Below are 17,297 nucleotides of genomic sequence, written 5' to 3' on the forward strand. Positions count from 1 at the left end.
ACACCAACTTCGTTATAGGAGTTATAGATTTTGAGATATTAATTTTTAAAGAAAAAATTTGACAGATGCAAGGGTCCGCGGTAGAGACCGACCGAATGTGATTTTTTAGACCGAACTTCGGTTTATTGGACACCTTCAGCCGAAGCCGATGCCGAAGCCGCAGATATTTTTATTAACTTGAAAATTTTAATTAAAAACAAAAATATGATAAGATTACATAAAATTAGGTCAAATGCACAAAATGCACAATGTTTTGGAACTATAATATATATATAATAAACAATAATAAATAAAACAACAAATTAATTATTAATAATAAACATAAAACATAACGGGCAACGGGTATTCGACGGTCGACGCTTAAATAATGGCCGAATGTGGCCGAAGCCGATGCTGAAGCCGATTAATCGGTCGGTCTCTAGTCCGCGGAGATGCTAGTAACTCTTTTCACGAGCGTGATGCATTTTTGATACCTGCAAAGGGCATAGGTAATACTAAATTATGGTATACCAACAAATTAAAACATTTAATACTAGGTGTTTCATTTTTGCTGTTATATTTTGTTAACTTCAAACAGCTATAACTTTGTTAACATATATGGAACACCCTATATTTCTTTACTCTGTTGTATGCAGATTAAAATTTCCTTTCAAGCCATATAATCATTATTAGGGATGCCGTTACTACTTTTGAGATATTTGCAATTTTCTATTTTTTGAACAGTATTCTCGTATCAGACCTGTTGTCAAATTGGCCATCTCATTTTATTAAACTGGATATTATAATCTCATCTCCTGCAATATTTCATATAGTTTAGTCAATCTATGTATAACATTCGATTTTAAGACAATTTATGTTTTACATCACTATTTGAATGTACACATGGCTGTAAAAATTAGTTTATTGTATGTGTGTAGGTATTTCCAGCTTCTGATTGAAAGTTCAATCTATACCAAATTTACTCCAATTGGAACAACTCTCCGTCCAGTGTTCACGACCGAACATTTGTTACACTTTGCAGTTATAAAATTTGTCATTACAGCTTCAAACATTGTGAGGTAGAAAAATAAGAGGTACCTACATTATGTCAAAGCTTAATTTTATTCACATTGAAATCAATGAATTATGTATAAATATTCTGTGATTGAAACACAACTTTATCGAATCATACAGTAATATTTTCAAATAATAAAACTAATAAAACAGTTTTATTAACAATGTTTCCCTATATGCGCCGATCTTTCATCTGAAATTTATAAAACGATAGCTTTTTAAAGTAATATTAAGAGTTTTTATTGCCAGTAGTTGAGGTTAAGGTTGTAAATTTGAAATTCAAGGTCTTTATGTTTAGAGTTATTCTTTTTGTATAAGTTTATGATCGATATAAAAATCCATTGACTTCAGGGTGTAAGAAATAGTTAATTTTAAATATTGAATTCTTTTATGATTTGGAATCCCTTTTTCAGACAAAAGTCACAACAGAAATATCGAGAATTTAAATGAATTTAAATAGAATTGAAAATGTCGATAGAAATGATAAAATAAATACAATGTGGAAGCCGATAAGCAAATGGATTGTAAAAAATAAAGTGTATTTAAACACAACCGTCAATTTTGAGAATGATAATGTCACCTGGTCTTGGTATGGGATCACATCCTGAGTAGTTGGATCCTCTTGCTGGAGTAACTCTGTCGTGGCAGCATCCAAATTTCGTCACCTCGCAAGTTTTTTTATTTCCTGAAACATTGTCTGTAGTAGTATTTTTGACCTTTTTTATCAAATTAGTATTAACATTTATTGTCAATATTTAGAGCACATTAAAAAAATGACAGTAATTATTATGTAATACAGTGTGCTCTAGTTTAAAGAAAATGAGTTCTTAGAATGTGGGGAATCATAGACATCAAACGTGGTGGATTGACGTATAAGACAAAATAATAATACCTAAATCTATACAAAATTTCAATGAAATGACTTTAAAAAAAAACAATCAAGCTACTAGCCTGATCCACTACGTAATCCTTTTTATTGCAATTTCCTTAGAGTTGGCAATAGGCATATAAAATTATTTTCAGATTCCCAGATTTGGCGAAAAAAAATAATAAGTGTATCAAGAGTAGTGACTATAAATCAGATAAGAGTGCGCTATTAAGTTTTATATCAAAGTAAACGTGTGTAAGTAAACCCGAATAATTTTTAGTAATTTTTATATATTAAGGTAAACACTATTTTTTTTATAATTTGTTATTTCAAAAAACGTCGGGTAATACGTGTTGCAGCACACTCCATATTATTCTACTTATTTAATTAACCATTTTGTCGTTTATAACAGTAAGTTAACAAAATTAATTGATAAATGTTTAATGAAAAAAATAAAATAAACAGTGTACCTGAACATAAATATTCCTTACTTTTTGAAAAATATATTATATAAGTTTATTATAAGTGCACTGTTTCAATCATTCAATGTGCATTTCAACGCCAATGCAGCCAACTTAAATTTCTAGTCATACTTAATTTTATATGAGATAGCATGTTTTTTCTTAAAGATCTCAGCTAGCATGTTTTCCAAGTTTAATTTGAGATAGCATTTTTTCCCAGCTCAATCTGAGGTAGCATGTTTTCCACACACAATCTTAGATAGCATCTTTTCCAAGTACAATTTTAGATAGCATGTTTTCGTAGTAACGCGTTGAAACTTACTTTGCAGTTGTGTTCTCTTAAACGAAGATGAACAAAGTTCTAGACATTCCCTTTCAGTTGAAAATCTATTTGAATTTCCAAAACATCCAAAATAGGTATTACTGATACATTTGTCTTTGTTCTGATCATAAAACCAACGTACTTTTGGTGTGGTTGTGCAAGCTTTTTGGGATGGTCCGGTAAATAAAGGTAATTTACATCTATCTGAAAAAAACACATGAGCTTTGTGAAATTATTTCAACGGGTTGCTCCATTAAAAATTGGAGTAATCGAAATATTGCACGAAGGGAAAAATACATTTGAATTAAAAAATAAAGACATAAGTACCTACTTATCTTCGGGAATTCTCTTATGCTTAATATGCATAAAGTATTTTTTTTAAATAAAAGTAATATTATTAGTGAAGTAATGACTTTATCTACGAATAAAATTAATTTTACAGTGCCTCACTGAGCAAAACCCCCCAATTAATGTTGCTATATCAAATGAATTAGGGTAAATATTTTTTTAATTATCTCAGGTATGTTGAATACTACCTCCAATAGAGATAAGTTTCCTGCACATGCATATTTCTGATCAATGATTTAATGATACATCACTTGTGATTGGTAAGGTATTTATTGAAATTTAAAAGTCAGTTCGGATACGAGATCACTCCTTACTATTGTGCAGCTACGTGCAGCTACTTGTAGTTAGTAAATAATAGTATATTACGTAATAAGTGTTGTAAAAAGCATTTTACGCACGAATGGAAAAGTTACGCACGACGCCGCGTAGCGGCGAGTGCGTAATTGCATTACACCACGTATTACGTACTATACTTTACCTACGATCACAACTTTAAATACTCAGAAACACATCGTCTGCGATCAATGCAAGATTCCTATTACGTTGTACGGTAAAAAAAAATCGCACAGCTTGGTAAAAAAATTGTAGTTTTCCTAGCAACCGCCTAGCAACGGTCAATACAAACAGTATTGTATTGACCGTTGCTAGGCGATCGCTAGGAAAACTGTGCGATTTTTTACCGTACGTAATAGGAATCTTACATTGATCGCAGACGGTGTGTTTCTTTTCCACTCGTGCGTAAAATGCTTTTTACAACACTTATTACGTAATATACTATTACCTACGACCACTACTTTAAATACTTAAAAACACACCGTCTGTGATCAATGCAAGATTCCTATTCCGTCGTACGGTAAAAAAAACGCACAGCTTGGTAAAAAAATACTGTTTGTATTGATCGTTGCTAGGCGGTTGCTAGGAAAACTGTGCGATTTTTTTACAGTACGTAATAGGAATCTTACATTGATCGCAGACGGTGTGTTTTTAAGTATTTACACTAGTGGTCGTAGGTAAAAGTATTTACCTACGACCACTACTGTAAATACTTAAAAACACACCGTCTGCGATCAATGTAAAATTCCTATTACGTACGGTAAAAAAATCGCACAGCTTGGTAAAAAAATCGTACAGTTTTCCTAGCAACCGCCTAGCAACAGTCAATACAATACTGTTTGTACTCCCTCTTTTTCCCTGTCCATTTACGTCACGAACAAATGCGAGTGCTCGGATGGCATACATCGTAACAGTTTATAAATACTTTGGGAAAACATTTTAAAATAATATATTGAGCATCAGAAAGTAATATGTGCAAAATAAATCAACATCCACACCTGCGAGGGGGAGGTTAATCCCACCTCTATGAATGTTAGTGTAAAACAATGTGAAAAACCATTGCCTTGTATGTACAGGTATTTTATACTACCAAATATACAGGGTGGTCCCGAGATAATGGGCCAAAATTCATGGGTAGATACCCCAAGCAAAAATATTGCGATTTAGCCGAACTTACCTTAGTCCAAAAGTTGATAGTTAAAGAGATACAGGATATTCAATGTAAAATATTATTTCAGTTTTTTTTTCATTTATTCCTTAACAAATGCAAATATCCTCACAAAATTTTGGGGAGTGGAGTTCGTTAAGTAGAAGAATTGAAATCTGTTCACATTTTGGTTAAAGTTCATAGAGGGCGCTAGCTGCAGTAGGTTGATTGTGTTAAAAACGACATAACTTTTTTGTACTTTAAGGTAGCTCATCTTTGGTGTCAAATTCTTATTTTCCAACTTTTTTACACAAAAAAGGTATACTTTATGAAAGTAGCTATCTCGCACCGTATTCGAAATATTTGGCTTTGAAACTTCCAATGCTGTTGCATTAAATTATAATTAAGTACCTACAAGTATTATTAATTTAGTGGTAAAGTTTATTAAGTAGGATTTAGACAAAAATCAAATAATTTACTTTTTTCACTTGTCTTATTGCTATCATTTGTACGCCAATTTCTATTAAGTATTATTCGTACCTAATTAAAATTACATCTTAGCTTACAATTTAAATTGTATACTCGTATACATAAATGTGAGATAGAATGCCGAGATTTTCGTTTTTGGAGTTACATGAAATCAGTTGTTTATGGAGAAACTATAAACACCTGAGAAGAACTTTAGCAGCAGGTTTTAAATGCTGCAAAGTCATTTCGCGTTAAGGATTTATAATTTAAAATAAGACAATCTTTTAATAAGCGCGTTGATAAAATAAATGTATTGAAGTTAGAGGCGGACATTTTGAGCATTTATTGTCAAAAAGGCATATTTTTTACTAATGTTGACTGTTTTACTGTTCATTATAATTTTTAATTCTAAATAAACCCTTGTTTTTGAAATTTCTAAATTATTTTAATTATTTCAACTATTAGCATTGGAAGTTGCAAAGCTAAATATCTCGGAAACGGTGCGAGACAGCTACTTTCATAAAGTTTACCTTTTGTGTGTAAAAAAAGTTTGGAAAATAAGAATTTGATACCAAAGATGAGATACCTTAAAGTACAAAAATGTTATGTCGTTTTCAACACATTCAATCTAAGGCAGCTGGCGCTTAAATCCAAAATGACGGGCTCATTATGGCAGATTGAAAAGTAGTATAGAAATTGATGTTTACCACCCAAAGAAATGCATTATGAACGTTTAAAAAATTGAGCCATTTGATAAAAAAATTCATGCAAAAAAAAAATTTCTTGCTTCAATTGTACAACATTTGATTTTAATTTCTTACTTTAAAAATAGGCAGCATTTAAAATAAATATTTGATACTTACGGTTAAACGAATTCTATTTTTAATTTTATGATCTACATAGATTTTATAGAAACATGTTTTTTATTGTATATTAATGTATCGTTTATTTAATGTTTATTTAATACAAAATTGAATAGTTTGGTAAAATGATTATATACAGGGTTGGAAAATCCACATGGTCCATCTGCCTTTACATGAGAGCGACAAAGTAAAGTAAAGAAATCTGTGCGATAGACAAGGATGGCTACAGTGAAGACTTTCATAATCTGAATAGTCACCGCCCGATTCGGGTTAGAAGTGGGAGTGACTATTCAGATTATGAAACGACTTCCATGTAACCATCCTTGTCTATCGCACGGATTTCTATGACTTACTTTATCGCTCTCACGTAACGGCCGATGTACCATGGGGACTTTCCGAACCTGTATACTTATTTTAAGAATAATATTTGGAATTTGGATATAAATATTTCTCAGTAATAAAAAACATTTTGTTTCAAACTCACAACACCTAGTACAACAGCTAGGATCGTTTGTAAGTTTAACCAACCAGACATAGGTCGGTTTGGGACTTGTTGATGGCCCTCATCTTTATGTTTTTAGAATATCCAGCTGCTATAGTGTCGTTACTTACAAAGAGCTGTGTATACATAGAACGTAAGTGGCTCCATCTATCGTGGTACCTACTTCCCACCTACGCCATTCTGTCCTGCTACAATTTTCTTTCAAGAAAACATAAGTTTGATTATAATATGCTAGATTTGTCTTGAACAATTCCTACATTAATACTAAATTTTAAATATATATCTAAATATATTTTAAGGAACTGGTAGTTTCGAAACAAATATGTTTGCAGTTTATGATGAACTGTAAGAGATATTGTAGCTAATGTCCGAGATAATAAATTTCAAAATTGTAAAAGATTTGAATTAAATCATACCTGTATATATTTACATATAATATAAATGCTAAGAAAAATTATAGATTACAGCAAATATTTCACATAGTTTGAAGAAAGTATATACCTACATGTGAATAGAATAAAATAACATTTACGGTGAATAATTCCATTTAAAACTATTTGCTCATTTGATCCAAATACTTTTTTTTTAGTGTAGGCAAATGTCTAAAAATGAGAAACAAATAATATAAATTCGATTTGCTATGTTTATTTATTTGTCAGTATAAAATACAAGGCTATGGTTTTTCACTTTGTTTTGCACTGACATTCGTTGATTGACATTGACTAACATTGATTTTAGGGGTGGAATTAACCCCTTTGCAGGGACGGGTGTGAATTTAATACTTTTAATACTCAAAACATTACTTTAAAATGTTTTCTCAAAGTATTTACAGATTGTTGCACTTCATTATAAATAGCTTTACCTTATACTCACTATTTCACCCTATTTTAGATAATTTTTTAGCATTTTACTAAAAACGATCTGGTAAACGGGTTTTTGGGCTGCGGATTCCGATTCAGCATCAAAAAATATACAAAATCTATGTATTCATGTTCTGGTGCAGAACTTTTTTTGTGAGGCTGTGTAATTAATATAATATGACTAAAAAACACAAGAAAATATTTTCAGCAGGTCTAAATAAAACAGAAAAATGAAATTATGTGAGAAAGCTTTTTCTGTAACAAATTTGCAGTGGATCATCAAAATAATCGAAATTTGCACGAAGGGAAAAAATCAATTTGAATTGTAAAAAATATGAACACCTACATTTCTTCGGGAATCCCCTTATTCTTAATATGGATAAAGTGTCAAAACATCGTATTATTTTTAAATTAGTAATGTTGTCTTTAACTGAAAAAAATTTATTTTTTCATATTGCAGGGAAATTTTGTAAATAAAATGGAATTCAATGTGAAAATTTCATTTGCAAACATTAATATAATATATTCTCATTTGCTCTGGCATTTAGAGATAAAATATTATTTTTAACTTTAAAAGAGGTCCAAAGACAAAGATTTTTATATGAAAAAAATATATTATTACATTTGACACAGAATGCGCTGGGTTACACCCTGTATTTTATATTTACGATATTTATTCTGATCTATACCGATCTTCTACTTACCAGGACCAATGACGTTAATACAAGTTCTTTGACAATCACTTTGATTGACAAAACGGTTATCATTACCCCCAGATCCATAATACCAGAATGTACGACATTCGCCTTCTTTCACACTATAAGCCCATTCACGGCGTACATTCTTCAGTGGTTTTCCAGGACTTAATGGAAGTGAACAGCTCTCTATAAAAGTAAAGCAATGCTTGGAGTTGTCCTTAATCAATTCACACCATTAGTTTACTTTGTGAGTTTACATATATTTTAAAAATAAACTAATAGATAGGTATGTTGCATCTGTGACCTTGCGGTTTGCTTTTTTAAAAGAACTTTTTTTGGATTGCAACAAATAACTTTTATTTTCACTTTTCGCAGTCTTGTTGGGATAGTTAACTTTTGTTTGAATTTTTTAATTTTAAAATGGCCCAAATTTCGAACAGATTCTAAGGAAATTTTGCTTTGTTGGTTCTTATTCTCAGGTCAGCAAAAGCTTCTGACAAACAACAATTTTCTTAATAAACGCCGATAAGGGCTTTTTTGTTGAATAGCCACGTGGAATCGCCGTAGTTGTTGGAGAGTTCTGCGTTGACAGTTGATTGATTGTTTGGTAAGAGTTCGTAATAAAGAATGCCTTTTCAGTCCCACCAGACGCATAACATTGTCTTTCGGGTATGAAGTTCTGATTCCGTTCGCGGAGTTGCTTGTCCTTTGGAGCTTAAACATTCTTTCCGCGGTTTCAAGCTTACGTACAGACACCATTTTGCACCACCAGTGACAATACGATGAAGGAAACGTTCCTTGTGTTGATTGATGACGACAGAGCAAACTAGTGGCAACTGCGGAGCGTTGATTCCTATTGTTTTCCCATGAAATGCAGGTGGTTTACTACTGTTTTGTAATCACATCCCGTTTCCCGTGCCAATTCCCATGCTAATTGTCTTGGATTTTCGTGAAGGAGTCGATTCAATTGATCTCCGTCAAATTCAACAGGTACTCCGGAATGATTTATGTATTTAAGGTTGAAATCACTTTCTTTAAAACGCGGAAAACCATCGATGGGCTGTTCGTTGATTCATCGCATCATTACCATATAGGTACGGCACAAATTTTCTAGTCAGCTTGAGCAGCTTGAGCGTTTTCGCCAACTCGATTAAAAACAAAAAGAAGCAAGAGCCGAAAATGATTTTATCCAATTTTATCACGCGTTTAACAAATAATGAATTCACGTCCGCAACGACTGTCTTTAATATCAATTGAATCAATTTGTTATATGCAAAGCAAAGATTTCATAAATAATATGATTTTAAAAACCAACCAATACGGCCCTGTACAGTGAAAACGGTGAGACTTAGACCCTTGCTTTATAAGGCATTTCTGAATTATTTATTGAGTTCTATTTGTGGTTAAAGTTTGATTCACTCGAACTGAAACACACTGTATAAAAGGTGTTTGGAAATAAATGGACCCTATTTTAAAGATCGCTTCATTGCGTCGATGAAAATAACCTGATTTAGATGATGTTTACTTTCTAAAAAATTTCACAAACATTTCTTTATTTTTTTAAATAAAAAATTTTTGAAAGCTTTTTAATGAAATGTGCTATAAGATAAGATTTTTGGCATAGTCGAAAATGGATGGTCTTATTTCTTACCTAAAATGATTGAAAGAATACCGAAAGCAGCCTATTATTTCTTTTTTTGCAGGATTTATGAAACCTTATTTTATATATGTAAAAAAGATAGGAAAAAGATACTTGTTTCATAGTAGGTATTGTTAAAATCATTACACAAAAATAAGAATTTCACTGTTCTACTGCTATTGGCAATTACAGACAGCTGAGTGTTTTTTTTTAATTCATTTGAACTTGCTATTGGCATTTAAAAAGATATAGGCACACGTTACATAAAACAGCTGTGTTACCAAAATTTCCACTGATAAAAAAATAGCAAAAACCAAAATACCTACTGCTTCAGGTATGCCGTAGTGACCTCAACGCTGAAGGTAAGAAAAAAAAACATGTGTTAATCTTCGACTACCTTAAAAATCTGCATATACTAAATTTTGTTGAAATGTCCAAAATAGTAGCAGAGTTACTTTAAAACAACCAAATTGTTAATAACAAAAGAAAAAAATAATTGCTCCCTTTTCAGTTTTTCGCTTATATCTTTGAAAATGAGCCTCTAATCGACATGACGTATACCTATCGATTTTGTTTCTGAGGAAATTTGCTATAAGGACAGGCTTTTGCGAAAGCTCGCAAATTTTTTTTACATTGCAAAATTAACGGCGAACAAAAAAATGTGCAAAATTTTCGGCATTAAATAAAAAGAACGAATTTGACTGAAATTGGATGAAACTACAAGAAAAGATAACTGTTGGGGTGCTCAACAAGTACCCGCAATACGGACCTCCAATTTCAAATTGGAATAGCGTATTGCAAAATTATAAAGTCGAAAACGCGAGCGCGTATATCTTCTGCCTAAGTCAAGGTTTCGAAATCTGGTAAAAAAAATTGCAAAAACCAAAATACCTACTGCTTCAGGTATGCCGTAGTGACCTCAACGCTGAAGGTAAGAAAAAAAACATGTGTTAATCTTTGACTATACTAAATTTTGTTGAAATGTCCAAAAAAGTAGCAGAGTTACTTTAAACAACCAAATAAAATAAGGCCCGTAACTTGTTTAAGCTTAAAAATTCTTAAAGAATGGCCCACTCGCTTGCGGACGCTATGTTGGTCTAAGTTGTCATATTTTGATCCCAGACGTCTATGGTCGAGCACTGTATTCCTATATGTATAGTTACCTGATCTGGGAATGGGGTCACACCCTGAAAAGTTGATTCCCACAGCTGGAGTAACTCCATCATGACAACATCCAAATCTCATGTCTCTACATGTTTTCGTAATCCTGTAAATTATAGGAACTTCTTCAATTAATGGCGTTAACTCTGTTGGCTGTCTGTTGGTAATAATATTGGCTTTAGCTACAGGAATATTTTGCTCAGTTGTTAGAATTATAGTATCAGTACTAGAAACAGTATCGGTAGAATAAGTACTAGTAACATCGGTAGTAGTAGTTGTATAATCATCGGTTGTAGAAGTAGTAGTAACATCATCGGTAGTGGAGGTGGTAGTAATGTCAGTAGTAGAAGTAATAATTGTATCAGGAGTAGTAGTAGCGACGGCAAGGATTGTGGCAGCAATAGTATCATCAGTAGTAGAAGTAGTAATAGTATCAGGAGTAGTAGTAGCGACGGCATGGATTGTGGCAGCAATAGTATCATCATTAGTAGTAATTACATCAGTCGTCATCTCTGTTGCAACCTTCATATATATAGGTTCAGGTGTACCAAAGCGCAATGCCACCCAATCTAGAGATAAAAAGAAAAAGTAGTATTAATTTATTTATTTGCTTATTTATTTATTTAACGAAAATATATCTAGCAACAGGTGAAGCATATTTATTTACTTTTTACCGTATGGCTGTTTCCTCATTGATTGGTCGCATAGAAATTTAAGTTAGGCTGCTATTTCTGTTCCATATGGATAGACCACAAATTATGAGGCGCATACTTGGTCTTTAGATTAAACCAATACTATTGGCCAATTCAAGGATATAGGTATCTTTAACGGATGCATGGAGAGTTCAGATGGTTTTACAGATACCGCTTGAGTTTATGTTCAAGAGTTCAACTGAGTTAAAAAAACTGACGAGTTCGGATAAACAGAATACTCTTAGTTTAACACTAATTTACATCTGAGTTCACAAATGATTAATAATTTTTCCAAACATTTTTTTTATATGCAACGCAATCCTTTGTTTAATGGAATACAACATCGACTTATTTTTATTCTTTTTTTTTCGATTGCACTCCAAATAAACTTAATAATAAATATTATTTACTATTAAAGGGGTTGGAAATGTAAAGGGAGCAAAAACCAATTTATAGAGTCCGTTTTCCACGAGGGGGGTAACTTATGTGGGGGAATTATTAATTGATACTGGCAGTTATAACCGTTATAGAGAGCCCGTGGCATTTTGAAGGTAGTCATTTTACTAATAATTAGGGCGAATTAGACCAAACACATGCCTGTTTCAAAAATCGGGCCTACCTCCAATTTTATGGACTTAAAAATTAAGTAAAAAATACACAGAATAAAAGCATAAATTTGTGTATTTGTAGAGGTCGAGCGTCATATTGTTTATAACCAAACAAAAAATAATTGCTCTTTTTCAGTTTTTCGCTTATATCTCCGAAAATGAGCCTCTAATCGACATGAGGTATACCTATCGATTTTGTTCCTTTGCTTTAAGGATAGGCTTTTGCGAAAGCTCGCAATTTTTTTTTACATTGCAAAATTAGCGACGAACAAAAAAATGTGCAGAATTTTCAGCATTAAATAAAAAGAACGAATTTGACTGAAATTGGATGAAACTACAAGAAAATATAACTGTTGGGATGCTCCTAAAATCCCCGCAATCCGGACCACCAATTTCAAATTGGCGGCGTATTGCAAAATTATAAAGTCGAAAACGCGAGCGCGTATATCTTCTGCCTAAGTCAAGGTATCGAAATTTGGTAAAAAAGGATCGAAAGGTAATTACCTTACCTCCCGTCAGATTTTTAAGTTGCAAAATAAAAAAGTTATTAACAAAAAACAAAAAAAAGCGATAATTAGGGTCCTTTTCTCGGCGATTTTTTAATATACAGATTTCAAACCAATTGCATCAAATAGTGCTTTAAAAAAGTAATAATTTTAAAAAAAGCGTGTCTTGATTCGACCAATAAGAGAAGAGATAATTTTTTTTCTTAAAAACGGTATTCTGCCTGTTCTATTTAATATTTTGTAATAAACTTGGGCCTGTTGTAAAGTAGAAGACTTCTTTTAAACGCTGATTTTTTTTTGAAATGATTCGACCAAGAAATGACCAAGTAAACATTCGTTAAAGGCAGCAAGATCCGCGCGGCTTAACAGTATCCACGAGAGGGGAGCTCTGTGACGTTATAGTGCCCTTGCTGCGCTCGGCTTTACAAAATTCTTACTTAACAAATGGATTGTGGCACTTAGAAAGCAGCTACCGGGATGCTTTTTTTAAATCAACTTATTTTTTTCCGCACTTTCGGATAGTGTAGGCAAAAGGCTGTGAAACTCATCGCCAGACCACGAAAAATACATATTTATTGACTTTTCACTTTTTCTTTTGTAATTATGATTTCGATATTTTCACAAGAAGGTCTTTTTACGTATTTAAAACCAAAAGTCAATTATTTCTTTAAAAAAAGTAGTCAGTACTCCATTTGCGTGCTCAGAAAAGATGGACGTATAAAATATTGTCTTAAAATTAACTGTTATTGCGTAAATTGTGTCTAGAATATTATTGAATGTTACAATATCAACATTACATTTAAGTACTGCATTTTATAGTATTTAAAAGAACTGTTACATTCAATTCTACCCTATTTTATTTAATTAATTGTATTACTAGATAAAGTTATTTTTTTAATTTTTATAAGAATATTAAAATTAAAATAAATATTTAGTGTATAATATCTATGTTTTAGACTTCGATGAATTTTTCAAGTTAATTGTTTCTGTTGTATAGCACGTGATTTGAATGTAGCAAAATGGCAAAATTCGTCGAAGTCTAAAATATATTATACAACAGCCAAAATACCGTTTAAAAAAAATTATCTCGGCTCCTATTGGTCCGATCGACACTTTTTTTTATGTTCATATTTTTTTAAGCACTATTTGATGCAATGGTTTGAAATCTGTATATTGCTGAAAATTTTGCGCTTTTTTTTACCGCTAATTTTGTAATGTAAAAAAAATTACCAGCTTTCACTTTCGTCTACCCTTGCAGTAAATTTCCTCAGGAACAAAATCAATAAGTATACCTCTATACAAATACACAAATTTATTTTATTCTGTGAATTTTTTATTTAATTTTAAGCCCATAAAATTCGAGGTAGTCCCGACTTTTGAAAAAAAGCCTAATTCGCCAGGACTATAAGGTTGATTTTCACATAGGTATTGGGAGATCTTATATGGTACATAAACCAAACGACCATCAGCTGCCAATCTTCGGGTGGAGGTGGGAGTAATAGGGCCAACCCCAGCGTTGAAAAATATCAAAAAAACATTAATAGTGCCAAAGTTGAAATGGTTTGTATACTTTGTTTATAACAATAAATGATAAGGAATCACATTCAGCTGACAAAATACCGCTGGAAAATGCATCAGTTGCGCGTATAAGCAGGTATGGATATCATTTTAAAAAAAATTTAGTAGGTACCAAACGTGATATCGATTTTAATTATGGTATAGAACGTGTATGTTATAAAAACAAGCTACAGGTGAGCACGCGTTAGTGGAATAGCCTTCAGTTGAGGTCATTAACTTTTATTCAAGCAAGTAGCGGGTCGCTCGGCCGGCCCTGCGTTTTCGAGAGTTTCATTGTCAGCTGAAGAGTTTTCCCCTCATACAAGCCAGCTGATTGTTATTTTCGTTAATATTATGCACACACATATGATTTTGTAAAATTTAAGCTTTGGTAGAATAAAAAAGTGAAGGTTTTATGCAAAAATGAAATTATACGAATATGTTTATTGTTACTCAGTAAAAAAAATATGTGATTTTATTGAATGGGCGACAAGACGGATAGTGCGGATAAATTTAGCACAAAAAATGATTTTATAAATGTATTATTTTATTCGTCGCTCTCATCGACATCACTTTTCTCTGTATCGCTTTAATGTTCACTCGAATCTATATCTTCTTTTTCCTCTGCTTCTGAAAAAAGTACGATAATACGTACGATAAAAAGTATAAAAATCAGCTTTGGTACGAGGTACAAACTTTGCCGCGGGCTCTTTTACTATTACAACTTAACTGAACAGCTGAGCAACTCGACAACAAAACAGCATGGTAGTGGTGCAGAATATAGCAACTCTGTGGCAGTGGTGAGAAGAGTAAGAAAGTAGCAAAATGCGCAGTAGCATATGCCTACTTTTATATTTATTTTACGCCTTCTGAACTGTATCATGAAAAATTCGGTTGTTGCTGGCGTATCATACATCTTACATGAGGCTTTTTTTAGCGAGTGAAGTCGTATGTTGTAGTATGTGTAGTATGAGTGAATGTTACGTTTTTGCGAGAATAGTCAGTCATTTAAACTACTATGTGACGTCACAAGTTTAGATCAAATGACTGAACTCTTCACCCTTCAGCTGAATATTCTGTTGGTATATTCATCTAATATTGTCAGCCGGTAACTTAACCTTTTTCTGTTTGACAGTTTGTTTGAATGAGGATAAAAATTGTTCAGCAAAATGATGGATTCTGGTAGTGAATATATACATTTTCGCGATCTGTTCAGGTTAGACAAGGTTAGAACTAAGATTAAAAGGGATACCGATATTCACTCGCGAAAAAAAGCCTTTAGACTGAGGTTTTTAAAAATTGTTATGTAAAAATATCGGTATGATAAATCAGATATAATAAATATCAATTCTGCTGTGAAAATTATATCCGAAATATAATTTACTCACTTGGTATGTTGTTGCACATAGGTAAATCATTTGGAGATTCCGTAAATATACCATGCGAAGCATCCTTTATATTACTTGTAAGAATTTCATTAGGTTTCACAACAATCAACGAGGTCACGTTCGTGACCAAATTGTACTGCAGTGCCAGTTCAAGAGCTATCTTCTTAAATTCTGCCTGATTACTTTGTAAACTAGTCAGATAAGATTGCTGTATTAGTTGCTTGATTGTTAAATGTGCCCATATGCGTTCCAGTTGTATTAAAGGCTTTCTTATTTTAGCGTCCAAGTCTACGGAGCCTTCTTGACCTGTTGCTGAAATCTTTATTGGTTTTGTATTGTCCTCGATAGGACCTGTAAAATATTTAAAGATGTCAATAGTCAGTTTTTATAAAGTTTTATGTTACAATTTTAACACTTCATAGTTACCAGTATTTCAAGGTTATTTGCGACAAATACTACTTTGTTATTTTGTTCTGGATACAATCGGCCGCAGAACAACAGTTCCATATGCTACTAAACAAAGTTCTAAATACCTATACCGGATAAAATAAAGTTGTATGATTTATATAATAAACCAAACGACCCTATAAAATTACGCAACTAAAAGGATCAGATATTTACTACCTCTATATATGTCTAACGTTTACGGACTGTTACAAATTAACTTCTCACTATAGGGATCTCGGAAACTGTAAGAGATACGAAGTAACTTAAATCCTCATTTAAGCTACTTCCTATCTCTTACGCAAAGTTGCGTAATCTGATAACCAACATTATACCTCTAAAATATCAAGGCTAACATGATTAGTTCTCGAAATATTTGAAAAAAACCGAAATGTTGGAAATCCGTTTTTGTTTCATTTCATTATTGTTTGAGGTAATATTGAAAAAAGAAGAACACTTTCTCATGGCAACTTTTTGCTTCTTGCTCTTATAGTTGTTACGATCTCAATTGGCACCGGATAAAAACATTTAACTCATAAATTCTACGGAATCCATAGCCGTCCAGAAAGATTTAGCCCTGTCTCGTCTAGATATACTATATTCCGAGCTATATTACCATATAATTACCATACGATTGTCAAGTTTTTTATGTTTAAAATCGCGTTGTAATACAGCATGTCGTAAAATATTGTGCAAAACCGTACTTATGTTATCAACTTCGACGTCACCTGTTACATGAGTGTTGCACAATAATGAAAAAGTAATATTAACGGTCGGTAGAAGGAAGCACAAAAAAACAACCAGTACCTTACCTATTATTATTATTATTGTTGTTATTCCTTCGAAATCTCAACTATAGCTGGATTGCCTCCCGTATGGGACTCCAGTACCTTACCTATTGTTATTATTGTTGTTGTTATTGTTGTTGTTGTTGTTATTATTGTTGTTATTATTACCTTCCGGCTTTGCCGGCTAACTAACAACGAACCTCTTCAGTTTTACTTGGAAGTGTGTATGTCTGATTCGAGTGAGGTGACATTTAGTGACACATTAAATAAGTCAGGTCTTAGTTATAATTAACAAAGGATCTTAATTTATACCTTGGATAGCGGTTGTTTTGTATTTATATTTGAGTGGTAAGAGCAACGATCGTGGGTTTCTCTGCCATGCTCTTTCCCCACAGGAGCTCTAGGTGAGCCTGGCACTCTCATTTTATGTTAAATGGTTGCAATGTTTTTGTTGTACATTCTATTTGTCACATATTTAATTTGAAGACTGTTGTATGTAAATAATAAAGTTAGGTGTATGTACTCTGTTTTTGTTTTATATAATTAAACCATACATCCCCTCTACAAAGTTAGTAGCCAGCGCCTTCCGGT

General features: G+C 32.4%; 1 protein-coding gene across 2 annotated transcripts in view; it reads right to left on the reverse strand.

Annotated features, from left to right (window-relative positions):
- The window catches only part of LOC108904195 (inter-alpha-trypsin inhibitor heavy chain H3-like), a 55,301-nt gene that overhangs the window by 16,287 nt on the left and 21,717 nt on the right, over nucleotides 1–17,297 (reverse strand). For both annotated transcript variants that reach the window (XM_018706651.1, XM_018706650.1), the window contains 5 exons: nucleotides 15,475–15,825; nucleotides 10,726–11,292; nucleotides 7,930–8,109; nucleotides 2,705–2,908; nucleotides 1,634–1,738 (listed from right to left, as the gene is read on the reverse strand). In XM_018706651.1, coding sequence (XP_018562167.1) covers nucleotides 1,634–1,738; nucleotides 2,705–2,908; nucleotides 7,930–8,109; nucleotides 10,726–11,292; nucleotides 15,475–15,825 — 1,407 coding nt within the window. The remainder of the gene's footprint in view (nucleotides 1–1,633; nucleotides 1,739–2,704; nucleotides 2,909–7,929; nucleotides 8,110–10,725; nucleotides 11,293–15,474; nucleotides 15,826–17,297) is intronic.

The sequence above is a fragment of the Anoplophora glabripennis genome, unplaced genomic scaffold, assembly GCF_000390285.2.
Source record: "Anoplophora glabripennis isolate ALB-LARVAE unplaced genomic scaffold, Agla_2.0 scaffold130, whole genome shotgun sequence".
Taxonomy (NCBI): domain Eukaryota; kingdom Metazoa; phylum Arthropoda; class Insecta; order Coleoptera; family Cerambycidae; genus Anoplophora; species Anoplophora glabripennis.